The 12,089-nt window shown below is 37.3% G+C and overlaps 2 protein-coding genes across 4 annotated transcripts; both read right to left on the reverse strand.

Moving 5' to 3' along the window:
- Positions 1-155: 155 nt before the first annotated feature.
- Positions 156-7,386, reverse strand: mtmr2 (myotubularin related protein 2). Its single transcript, XM_055043962.1, has 16 exons — positions 7,174-7,386; positions 6,012-6,114; positions 5,891-5,914; positions 5,630-5,696; positions 5,404-5,498; positions 5,219-5,323; positions 4,986-5,090; positions 4,825-4,908; positions 4,595-4,744; positions 4,330-4,518; positions 3,733-3,918; positions 3,441-3,647; positions 3,246-3,338; positions 3,045-3,158; positions 1,719-1,895; positions 156-1,633 (listed from the first exon to the last, which is right to left on the reverse strand). The coding sequence occupies exons 1-16, from the start codon at positions 7,248-7,250 to the stop codon at positions 1,469-1,471; spliced, it is 1,941 nt and encodes a 646-aa protein (XP_054899937.1). The 5' UTR covers positions 7,251-7,386; the 3' UTR covers positions 156-1,468.
- Positions 7,387-7,840: 454 nt separating this feature from the next.
- On the reverse strand, positions 7,841-10,554 carry cwc15 (CWC15 spliceosome associated protein homolog). Of its 3 annotated transcripts, none has more exons than XM_055043714.1 (7): positions 10,495-10,554; positions 9,965-10,106; positions 9,375-9,487; positions 9,181-9,284; positions 8,555-8,665; positions 8,298-8,425; positions 7,841-8,212 (listed from the first exon to the last, which is right to left on the reverse strand). In XM_055043714.1, exons 2-7 carry the CDS (start codon positions 10,093-10,095, stop codon positions 8,083-8,085), a joined length of 717 nt encoding a protein of 238 aa, XP_054899689.1. In that variant the 5' UTR covers positions 10,096-10,106; positions 10,495-10,554; the 3' UTR covers positions 7,841-8,082. The 3 variants fall into 3 exon arrangements, with proteins under 3 accessions (XP_054899689.1, XP_054899690.1, XP_054899688.1); XM_055043715.1 differs by having other exon boundaries at positions 10,439-10,520; XM_055043713.1 differs by lacking the exon at positions 10,495-10,554 and adding an exon at positions 10,319-10,413.
- Positions 10,555-12,089: the final 1,535 nt, after the last annotated feature.

Consider the following 12,089-nt stretch of genomic DNA (forward strand, 5'->3'; position numbering starts at 1 on the left):
GTGATTAAACGCCAACATGAAAACCAAGTTAACACTGCAGACAGGTCAGGGAGAAATTTGGTGCAAAGTTTACGACAATATCTCACTGGTCACCATTTGACATTATCCACTCACAATCAATAAACATTAAAAATGACTCCACAGTGTCACTTTTATTAAATAGTTTAATATGGTTTGACATCTAACAGTACACTTGACAATGCAGGAAATGAATGAATAAAGGCAGTAAGCACAGTATAAGGAAAGGTGTGGTAGCTTATGACTAATAGTTCTACATTTTAAAGGAACAGTAAAGCATTATCAGTGACAGAGATGTACAGAGAAAGATGTAGTGGAATAACAATCCAAGAACAATTAGTTTGTTAGTGGGTATTGGATATTTAAAAGCTGCAATGTAGAAACATAACAATGTAAGAGTTCCCACCAATAGAGTCAACCTTTCTTTGTTTTTGTTTTTTTTTTGTTTTTGTTTTTTTTACCAGGAAAGGCACTTTTCATAAACTAGAGATCATTACTGCTAGTGCTATTAGGGAAGTTACCAAACATTTCAACAGCTTACATATGAGAAAAACATCATGAGGCTGATTAGTGTTTCATGCGAGTGTTTTTATCATCATTGTGCACATTTGAGTTTTTACTCTTGATTATTTATGTGAAAGGCACAGATTCTAATTATTACAATACATTTAATAACCAAACCAAATAGCATATCCTTTGCAACTTACTGATATCACCCAAAAAATTTGATTATGAGACTAAGAGAATGTTTACAGTTCATAACGAGTCCGTACTACAGGATAATAAATGTTAGCTTCCTAAAGAAATTAAACTTAAAAAAGGTGAATTGCTCAGTAAAAGGAATGTTATACAAAGTATCCCTTCTCAAATAAAAACAGATATTTGGTCACAACAGTCTAACAGGATTGATTTATGAAGACAAATCAAGTGTTAAAAATGACAATCATTTCTTTTTTAGTTATTGGTTGAAACAAATATGTAGAAACTCAAAGGCTGTTGGGTTTTCTTCAGTTTTTTTGCAACACAAATTGTTTCACAAATTGTGCTGCTATGCACGAAGTAGTGGAGAGGAGTGAGTGTTCCTATGACGCATAAGGCATAAAAAATGTAACCCGAATGATAACTAGTGTAAAAACTAACACTGATTGTGGGTGGGTAAACAGGCATTAAAATCCTTCTTTATGTTTTTACATGCCCTCCTACCTCACAGGACTAGTGTTATATATATATATGGCTGCAGTCCAGTGATATCAGACATCTCCAACGTAAACACACTCTACACAAATAGTCACACATCTCTGCCTGTCCAAACTTGAGGTGGTTGTGTATTCGTCCCCTGAAGAGGCGGATTGACACACAGGCTCTTCTTGGATCCAGGTGTGACACTGATTCCTAGTTTTCCAATGTTCTCCCAGGCATAAAAACACTGCTTTCATAAAGACATCGAGTGTCAAACAAAGGTTTGCACAGGAGTGATGGAGCGTGTGGGTGAGCCCGCCCTCTCCGAAGACGATGAAGCAGAGCGGTTCGTCACCTCCCTCTGTAGTTCGTTCACCCTCTTCTGAAGTTCGGCTCGCTTCGCCAGCAGCTCCTTATGGCGCTGGTGAATAGGTTCCTTGTCGAAGACAGAAAAAAGAAGCCTACATTTTCAGCTTTGGAACACTTAAAAACCAACAAAAAGAGAAGAATTTATCATATACCTGCGGTTTCATGCGAGGGTTCCAGCGGATGTAGTAGCCAGACCAAAGCTCCAGGTGGCGCAGGCTGACAACGGGGAACAGCACCTGGTTTGAGTAGTTTACATACATTGGATTGGTGAACTCTTCTAGCTGGCTGTTAATGTAGGACCACACCGAGACCGTCCTCTTGGGAATCTCCTTTAAATAAAGAAGAAAAAACAACTGCATTAATGTTTTTGCATCACCTTCATTTAAGTTATCCTGTCCCCATCACACTTTTGTGAATCCGCGTTATGATTCTATAAAAATATAAAGCTTCCAACTTAATTTTGAATTAAACTGCATTTCATGCAAGAGAGAACAAAAGACAAACTGATTTCATGGAGACAAACTTTAGCTGCTTTATGCAAAAAAAGTAGCTATTTCACACGAAAAAACAAGAGCTTGCTGTGTGTTTAAGTGTGTAGGTTTTGGACAGGTTGCATGTACATATATTATAAATCACTTTAAAGTCAACTAAAAACAATCAGAATCTGTTTTGTTCTCCAAGTTTGTGTAAAAAAAAAAAGAAATCTGACCACAAGTCAGACTAATGGAAACATCTTAGATATTAATGTTTAAGTGAAATCTTGTTTGTGTTATCTTTTTACTATGGACCTTTTCATGTGTATGGAATAAATATATAATGACGACAAAAAGCTTTTATTATAATAATTTAAGGTCAACTATATCAATGACCTTTAACAATGGATGCAATTACTGACGGAGGTTTAATTGACCGTTTTCCAGTTAAAAATGTCACTCATTGTAATTTGTGACAACTAAGGCAGGAAAAAATGTAAATAGGATCCCTTTATGGAGACTTAAGCCACATTAAATTACAGTTTAAGTGAGTAATCAAAGCGAAAGAGGATTAAAAAGATGTAAAAACAGTGGCAAAGGCCAGGTGGCAAATACTGATAATAATTAACATGCTAATTAGGGAATGATGTGCATAAAGTAGAGACTAAATTTAGTTTTGAATGCTGATGAGGTGAACTGTGTAATAATCTTTTTATAACTTGGAGGTTTTAATTTTGCGTATAGCATTAAACTTTCATCCCACACAAGAAGCATGGAGAAAAAAATGAAAAGAAAAATGACCTTACTCTGTCCTATTGAAATACAATCTGTACATTTTACACTATTCACCTGGAAAAACATTCACCATAGAAATATTGAATGCAAAAGGATTTGATGTTTCACAAAATGTGAAACAGGTTTTTAGAAATCACAATATATGTAGCAAGGAATGTGACAGCAACTTGTAGTAATAATGATTCAATGCAGAATCAAAAGAGCCCTTACTTCCTTCAATCTTTGCTGTTCACTGTTACACAGGAATGTCCCAAACAGGCAGCTGTAGAGATGATCCAGGATCGTTACCAAGAAGTATTCATTAAACTCAAAAGCTGCAGGAAACTTCAATAACGGAGAAAAATACACATTATCTTTCAAGCGTCACTATTTTCCACACAGAAATGTATCACGTGGTTATCCTTTACTTACCTGTCGGGTCAATTGCCACACACAGTCAATGAACTGGATAAAGACAGGGGAGCGGTCTGCATCGTTGTGGTTTTTATCGCCGTGACCGATACGCTGACAGACCCGCGATGAGGAAAGTCGATTATGTATTTTCAAACTACAACATACAAGTATTTTTTATTTTTTTTTTAGAGGGATAAAAATGTTTCAGTTTACCAGCTGGAAGCGATGTCCAAAACTCAGCCACTCTTTCTCGAGCAGCACTTCGAAGCCGCGTATGGTTCTGTAGTAACCGTCCAGCATGAGAAGGGACAGAGAGGTGAGCTGGGTGGTCCTGTCCCAGCCGTCGCTGCAGTGCACAACCACGGACGTTTTCCCGGACTCCACCTTGTCGGCGATCCTCAGCGCTCCGGCCAGAATCAGCTGAAAACACACCAGCAGAAAAATAAACACAAAGTAGCTAAGAAATGCTGGTGGGCGGCTCGTTTTCATAGTTAATCCTGCCCACTTTGATGTGTTCGAGCCAGTGAGTGGACTCCAGGTTGGACAGCCAATGGGAGTCCTCGATATTGGGGTAAACTAAATCTTTGAGTTTGCGCAGCGACTCCCGCATGACGTGGATGTTGTGGATGTCCAAGAACACGAGCTCAGCGTTCTGATATGCGTCCTCACTTTCAAATCCACCGCCTTTCATCTGCAGAAAGGAAGAGAGAAATAATATTTTCCTAGCTTGATATTCAATTCAAGAATCATTAAAAACAGGACCCTTGAGCATAGTAGAGATTAAAAATAGCAAAAGAATAGATTTTCAGTTTTCAGTGTAGAAATGAAACCACAATAAAAGACAGTTATTTTAAGACTTTTTACACAGGAGTTGTCTACATAATCTTTTCTGCTAATGAAAGAGTGCATTAAATCACTTTTGACCAGCTTAGGAGATAGAAAATTACTGTTTCTCAATTTAAAAATAGTCGTACCTCTAAATTCAAGCTGCCACTGTTGTAATAAGTTTTGCTTAATGGTGTCAACAAATTCTAGCAGCTCTAATTTGATCTGTCAATAAAATTTAAGTAAAAACTGCTTTTTAAAGATTTATAATATCGACCTTGTTGGCAGCGGCGTTGACGCTCGGTCTGGCATCAAAAATGAAAAGCTTATGGGACTGAGCATTAGCATCCATGATCGCCTGCAGGTATTTCTCATCCTCTTTGCTGCGCTTGCCATTCACTCCGACCATTGGCTGGCTGCAGCGCGTCACTGTGGCCTGGCTCTCTGGGTGGATCCATGACAGCACCTGCCACACCAAGGTCAGGAGAACATCAGCACCGTCGATGAGACGAAGTCATGAATGTTTGGGATGGATTGCTCACAGGTATTCTGCCTTTTGCTCTAAAAGCTGCCACTCTCTTCAGCTCTTCGTCTGGTATGTTGACCGGAACCACAAGAGTGGACGGGTATGTGTCACAGAGCTCAAAGTGGTCATTTACCTTCGTTATCCTCCAGCTTTCATTGGGTATACCCTGAGAATAAAAATACAAACATCTGTAAGAATGCTCGTAAGACAAAGCAAAACATTAAAGCTTGGTGCTCCTGGAATTACCTGTCTTTTATACTCTGATATGGGGTCATACACCTTCCATCCGTTTTCAGGAAAAACTTGCCCGTATTCAAAAGCAAAGATTTGCTGTGTAGTGAGGAGGAGAAATGAAGCAGTTGTGCAACATTAATGCGACAGCAGCAGTGAGTTGGAGAGCAACTCACCAGTCCGTTGGAAACAGGAAATGCAAATTTCATCAAAACTTCAAAAATCGACTTCTTGAGAGTGTCATCCAGCTGTTTGTGTGAAAATCGCAGAATGCGCATATCCTGCAAAATAGCAAATAGTCTGTCACCATGGCAAAAAATTAGCAAAAGTAGAAATGGAGGTTTTTAATAAGTGACGTATGATGAATCATCCGGTTTCATCTACATGTGAAACAACGGCAGGTATTCACCTTGCAAACTACTCCATATGACGAGTCAACACGGGTCGAACTATTTCCAATTTTTTCCACTCGACTTACAACTCCGAGAGGCAAATCCAGCATAAACGCCGGATCCTAGATATGAGCAACAAATTAACAAAATAATTCTTCAAACCACTAACGGCGTCTTCATCTTTAACTTGGTCCACACTCACCTTGTCCATGGACTTAAAGAAAAGCCTGTAGTTGGTGACCATCACTGTTCCTCTCAGTGCGCCAGTAAAAGGACAGAAGTAGGTAATGTCATGTGCTATTGAAAAAAAAAAAAAAAACAAGATCAAGCTCAATTATTCAAGAATTTTTCTCTTTAGTAATTTGAAAATAATAGTTTACTTTTAGTGCTAGCCCTTTAAGTCCCAAGCAAAAAATGAAATAAATTACCCATATCTTGCACAGTTTCATTCGGAAGCAACTGTGGTTCTTCTTTATCTGAGTCTCTATGCGCCTTCTACAAAACATCCAACATGCAAAGCAGTCATTACATCTCAAATATGTCTTTAATATTCACAGATTTATAGAAAATGTTTTAAATACCTACATAAATCATGGAGAACTAATGCAATGCTACATTAACTCTACAAGTTTCACTCAGAGTGTTGAAAGGTTGCTGATTTTGGCTCAGAAACTTATACAATAGCATACCTTTGCAGTGGCTTTAGGCTTCACCTGGGGGATGCATAAATGAGGAGAGTTATGCTTTAGTTATGAAAACTCATTTTTATCAAGCTGCAGAACATCAATGAGCTGAATGCAGGCAACTAACCCGGAGTTCAGGAGAAAACTCTGCAGATGTCGACACGGAGTCCGAGGACAAAACAGACGGAGGTTTGGCCTGGGCAGAGCGGTCGGAGCGAGAGGTGGAGGTGCTGAGAACAGATAAAACAAAGTCAGAGGACAAGAAAATGATTTAATCTTTCTACCTTTAACTTAGATTTATGTTTGACGATAAATTGATAGCTATTTATTGCAGCCAGCCTTATGCAGCTAATACCCCTTTTGCATTAGATTCATCTAGTTACTGCAGATCAATTGTGAGAAAGTTCAAAGCTATTAGACCCTAACAAGTCTTTCACATATTGTCAGATAACCTTGAACTTCAATTAATATTTTTGGATTGCTTTCCTGATCATGACATTTGGTGTTATCTATTGTGATTATGATAAAACTTTTTAAAAAAATTTTAACTGTATGGCTGTGCAATGCTGTTATTGTAAATTTATTTATAAATCAATATTCTTATCATGACAGGAAGAAATGTTCTGCAATAATACAATAAATGTCCATTTCTATCTCGCAAGTCAGCTTTTCCTGTATCTTACAGGTTCTGTGGTTCTCATAAATTCTCAAACGAAGCCTGTTTTTGCTGAAGGTTCCTTCCCACTGTCACCCCAAGCTTGTTCAGGATGAGGAATGCCTGCAAAGCAACTCTGTGAAATTTGCTGGAACCTTTAGTTTCGATTTGAATCATCGAGACTGCAGCTCTGGAAAGTATTGAATTATAATTAGAATAATTTTGCCCTGTATGCATTTGAATCCAATTTACACGAACCGAATAGAAATTAGGTCAATGTGTAACAGAATGCCCAACGCCCATATCTGTCTTACACACAGTTTGGATTTTAAACGCAATGTCTTACTTTATTGCGTCCGTGAGCTTTTACACCAGACAACCAGCTGAACTCTGAAACAGTAAGAAAAACGGATCCATCCAAGCCAAGCTCTTGTCCTATTTCAATGACATCTGTGATCGTCTTGTGACAGTTTAGGAGGCGGACTTAATTATAAGAGTTTAAACACTCACTACTAAAATTACACCTGTGACACTGGAGGACGAAAACGTTAAACACGTTTAAGAAGCCCCTATATTCATTAGTTCAGACTTTTACCCACATTTAAAAGCAGTAAGATGTGAAAGGTTCAGCTACCTGGACAATGAATCAACACTCGGCTGTCGGGAAGAGGGTTTCGAGCCCAAACTGTCGACGCTGCCGCTCTTCTCCATCTTCTCCTGCTTCAAAAGTTTAAGTAAAAGGTAGGACGAGCTCCGAAAACGTGATGTAGACCAGGCTTTCCGCTGAACACCGCCTTTAAATGCTCACTCCCAGCATAGCAAATCCTCACAAAAAGGAAGCTGCCATTTTTTCCCAGAAGCCTCCCAATCCCTGTCACAAACAGGATATGGTGAGGGACGGCGCCCTCTGTCGGTTATCTGCGGTATTAGCAGTTCATGGGATACTTATTACAAAAATTATTTTTATTACATGCAACTAGAAAGAAATAAAAGGTTAAGGACATTCACTGAGAGATTCTATTTATAAATAATATGGTGAAGTTGCCACATTACAACTTATTTTTAGGTAGTTTAATGCTGATGGTCATGAAATAAAATTTGAAGAGAAACATGTATTCCAATTAATCCCTTTATTCCGATACCCCGAATGTATCAATTTTTACTAAGGGACAAAATGCATTTCTAACAAATATTTTACCATAAAAAGACATGTAGAATTATTTTCTATGGGAAAGATTTTAAATTTCACTTGTTTGACATTCACTGAGAACTACATTTGAAGAGACATTTCATAGGAAAAATACTGTGAGGCAAGTCATTGTTTATTGAAATAAAAAAATAAACCACAGAAATAAATGTTAAATCACATTTCAAAATGTTTTCACAAAATTTAAACAAAGGATGCAACTCATTTATATACAGCCATTTACCTGTTTACTCTGCAAAGTCTAATGAATTTCAATGGGAGCAGATGCTGTCAACCATTTGAGGGTTCTAGACCAAAAGCGATAAAAATGATCCAATAAAGCACAGAGCAAGTCCTTTACTTTACATATTTTTCCATAAACTTCTTGTGGAACTCTGAGCGCAGCGTATCGTTGACGAAGCGTTTCTCTTTCCGTGCCTCATCCACTCCTTTGGCACAATTTTTAAACACAACATCATCGTCCCACCTAAAGAGATGTTACATGAGAAGGTTACTGGTGGTGATAAACAACACACACACTCTCACAAATGCTTTCTGTCTGAGAAATGTACCTCCTTTTGACTCTAAATGTATTTTGAGCTTGATTCTGTTGCTGCTGGCCAGCCAAATTAATCAGGGGATTGCCACTCAAGATATTTTCCATTCGAATCCTCTCTTCTTCTGCCTTCTGCTCTCGCTCCTGAAGTGGAAAACAAAGAATAAATACATAGATAAAGGAACAAAGCGACATCATTCAGCTCCTTTCTAACATTTAATAACTGCACATCCATTTCAACAATAAGCAGAAACACAAGTGTTCAGTCGTTACTTTGCGTTCTTGCTCCTCAGCTCGCTCTTTCTTGATCTTGTCCAGTTCAGCCAGGAGGGCGGCAGTGTCGTCATCGTCACTTTCTTCCTCAGAGTCTTCATCTTCATCATCCTTAGAAGGATGAAGAGAGAATGAGATGGGGAGTCCAATGAGAGTTTTAAAGAGGATGAATAAAGTTAGCAGTAAGGTTCACGAATATAGCACCGTTAGTTGTTCAAATGAACTTTGTTTATTGTGAGGAGAATTTTGATTTGTTGTGAAACCAATAAACTACAAACACCAAAAACGTATTGTTTTTTTTTGCTATATTTTCTAGGGGTGATTGCACAAGTAGTACAAAATGTAACAATACCTTCAGAACCATGATTTAATGCAGTTATGTTGTGCTGTTTAATGATACAATTGCGTGAGCGATGTCCTGACATACACTATTTAATAATCAGTAAGTTATCATTAGTGAACTTTTGTTTTATTCAACGCTTTGACATGCACACAATGTAATATATTACCAAAAAGCAATATAGTAATTTCTAAATATGACTTATAATCAATTTTACCGGATAAATACAACAAAACATTGAAAGAAACGTTTATGTCCATATTGAACATCGTGTGTCCGAACTTACGTCAGTCAGAGGGTCATCAGCATCAAGGTTTGCTGCTGGGATTTGATCCAGTCTGGGCCTCTTTGAAGATGATGAAGAGGATGATGATGAGGATGTGGTGTGTTCTGGAAAACACCCATGCATAAAAAAAATTGAATAATTAGGAACTGTGTCAGAAATATAACCTAAGAATATTTTTATTTTCAAACAAAAACCTCTGGGTCCCCTCTCTCTGGTCTTGTCACGGGAAGCGACACGTTCCCTCTCCTCCAGCTCCCTGCGGAAGTCACGGGCACGCACCTCCTCTGGGGCATCCTGGGTGGGTTGCCTGAGCACCAGACAGCATTTATTGTAGGACAAAAGAAGAAAAAAAAACAGCTAAAAATAACTTATAATGAGTCAAAACTGTAATCTTCTCCAAATGCACACCCATCAGAGAAAGCAAATATTTGCTCATTATCCCTGAGGATTTTGCTCTAGCTGTCATGATCGAGGGGGTAGTTTGGGATTGAGTAATGAATCCAGAACTCTACCAGTCAGACTTGCTTCAATTAAATTCAAGCAAGTCAATTAAGCCATCAACAAATCCCAACATTCAACAAAGCATGCTTGTTTAAGCTCTTATTTTCAACATTTACTCTATTTTTTCCCTTTTTTTTGACACGCACTTATGATCTTTGCATCATTTGAAATGTCTATTAATTCTATTTCATATAAAACCAATTCTTTTCTCAATCTCCTATGAAAAAACATAAAATCTACTTTCATGAAAATTTTAATTCGCCCTTATATTCGATGTACAGACCTGTACTTAATCTTTGTATGACCTGGAAGATCTCGGCTGGAATACTGCTTGGAAAGAGCACTCAGATCTCCCTCTCCTTTCCCCCTGCCTCCTCTCGCAGGCTCAAATGTTGGTCTTGCAGCTGTAGTCATCTTGGACGCCTCTGTTTTATTAAAACGTAACACATTAAATAATACATCTGGTGGGAAAACAAGGCATTAGTTTTGTCTTAAAGTATTTCACGTCATCGTTGGAATATTCAACGCAGAATACATTGTTTGTTAGGCTTAGTCTAAGTGTAATTAGACAGTCCTACTAAATTATCAACAGACGTTAAAGACAAAGTTAGCATGTTAAGCTAGAAATGCTAAATACCTGCCTACAGGCTAACTTGGTTCAACGCGCTTGTCTCGTCAACTGTGTATCATAAATGTTCCGCTCCAAGTGAGTGAAAGTATAATATTCTTTTAAATAACAAGCTGTGTAAATTCTTACTCTCTATATGAGATACATGGTTATAGGAAGGCTTTTTCCAAAGACTCAATACTGACCAGGCTGCTAGCACACGACAAAAGACAAGCTTCTCGACTCCGCATGACGTCATTTCCGGAACAAACATCAAAAAGGAAAAGATGCGTTTATAGAACTCGGACAAAATATACATTGTGATCTTGGTACGAAATAGCATAATCATAACTTATTTTATTTTGTGATTCTGGTACGAAATAGCATAATCATAACTTATTTTATTTTTTTTCACTTCCAAACAATTTTATTTGCAAAATATAAGCAGATAAAAACGACTTACTTGTCTACTTTAATGTGTTGGCTTTAGAAAGACGTGTAGTGTTATGGAAGAGACGCTAGAGGGCAGGTATTGGCAGAAAATGTATAAACCCTGAAACCTGTGTTGTCATTTACTGCCAAGCTGTTTGTAGTGTTCATATGCAAATGTTCGCCTGGCACAAAAACACATTTTTTGAAACATTCTGCCTAAAGAACCACAACTTATTTGAACACTAGGACATAATCATCACGCCAGAAAGCAAATATTTCTAGATCAAAATTGCAAAAACCATTGCATTTCAATTCTTAGATGTACAAATTATTGTCATAAAAAGTGAAGCACAAAAGCTGTCACTGATTTTGAGAAGAAATGAATTTTTTCTTTGATGAAAGAACTGAAATATCAAAGCGTTTAACTAAAATCTGTGTTTCATACAAATATTATGAATATTGTAACCATTACCCTAAATAGCAATATAGTATTTATATCGCTATTAACCCCAAATTATTCTTCAAAAAGGAAATGCCGCAGAACTTTTCAACTTATAATTAAATTGCTATGTGCGAATCTGAAATGCAATATAACTCCTCAATTGTTTTTTCTTTTTTTTCCACTGACTTTGTAGTACCTCTTTCTTAAAATAAAATAAAATAAAATATTTATTAGGGTTTACTTTTTTCCCCGCTACAAAAGTTTCTAACTAAGTTTTTACATTTGTTGAGCTGAACATGTATTTGTTTTTGGCTGTGCAGTTTATCAAGTGAGAATTTCCCACCATCATGACAAGATGGTTTAGACAATGTGGATCCAAGGAAACCCTAAATTATTCTTTATACTGCTTAATGAAAGGTGAAATAAATTTTAAAAAGCAATTATTGACATAATGCTTTTTGGATAACATCAAAAAGAAAAGACAGAGGGAAAGGTGGAAAGAAGGATACAAGGAAAAAGGGAGCAAGACATGAAATGTAAGGTAAGAAGGGAACAACACAACATTTAGAAAATGTAACAGGGAATAGGATATGAAGCTACAAATATTCTTCTACACTTATTCACCCATGGAAAACAGTGAAACGAGAGATTAAACCAGGATGTGTGCTCTTTTTGGATATAAATTGGCATACACAGGTTCATTCAAGTTTAGTAAGATGCTTGGCAACAAAGATCCCTGCGTGTCATTTGCACTTGAATGCCATTGAGTGAAAATGATAATGCAAGTGTCCAATAAGGAAACTAATCATAGTTTCAGTAGTTTCAAATCAGGTTTTTTCTGATTCCTGAAATCTTGTTCAGTAGAACGGTATGTTTTGCCACCAACGTTTTGCTGTAAAACCAGAAGAAAAACAAAAGCAAACCTCT

Source organism: Poeciliopsis prolifica, unplaced genomic scaffold (assembly GCF_027474105.1).
Source record: "Poeciliopsis prolifica strain line A6 unplaced genomic scaffold, Auburn_PproV2 SCAFFOLD019, whole genome shotgun sequence".
Taxonomy (NCBI): domain Eukaryota; kingdom Metazoa; phylum Chordata; class Actinopteri; order Cyprinodontiformes; family Poeciliidae; genus Poeciliopsis; species Poeciliopsis prolifica.

What these genes read in the sequence shown, in the direction of transcription:
- mtmr2 (XM_055043962.1), bottom strand. Translation starts at nt 7,250, where the DNA reads ATGGAGAAGAGCGGCAGCGTCGACAGTTTGGGCTCGAAACCCTCTTCC. An exon ending in GAGCAAAAGGCAGAATACCT is followed by an intron (nt 4,519 to 4,594) that starts GTGAGCAATCCA and finishes TTGGTGTGGCAG; the next exon opens with GTGCTGTCATGGATCCACCC. An exon ending in TCAACGCCGCTGCCAACAAG is followed by an intron (nt 3,919 to 4,329) that starts GTCGATATTATA and finishes TCCTTTCTGCAG; the next exon opens with ATGAAAGGCGGTGGATTTGA.
- cwc15 (XM_055043714.1), bottom strand. Translation starts at nt 10,095, where the DNA reads ATGACTACAGCTGCAAGACCAACATTTGAGCCTGCGAGAGGAGGCAGG. An exon ending in CAGAGAGAGGGGACCCAGAG is followed by an intron (nt 9,285 to 9,374) that starts GTTTTTGTTTGA and finishes GGTGTTTTCCAG; the next exon opens with AACACACCACATCCTCATCA. An exon ending in CTGATGACCCTCTGACTGAC is followed by an intron (nt 8,666 to 9,180) that starts GTAAGTTCGGAC and finishes CATCCTTCTAAG; the next exon opens with GATGATGAAGATGAAGACTC.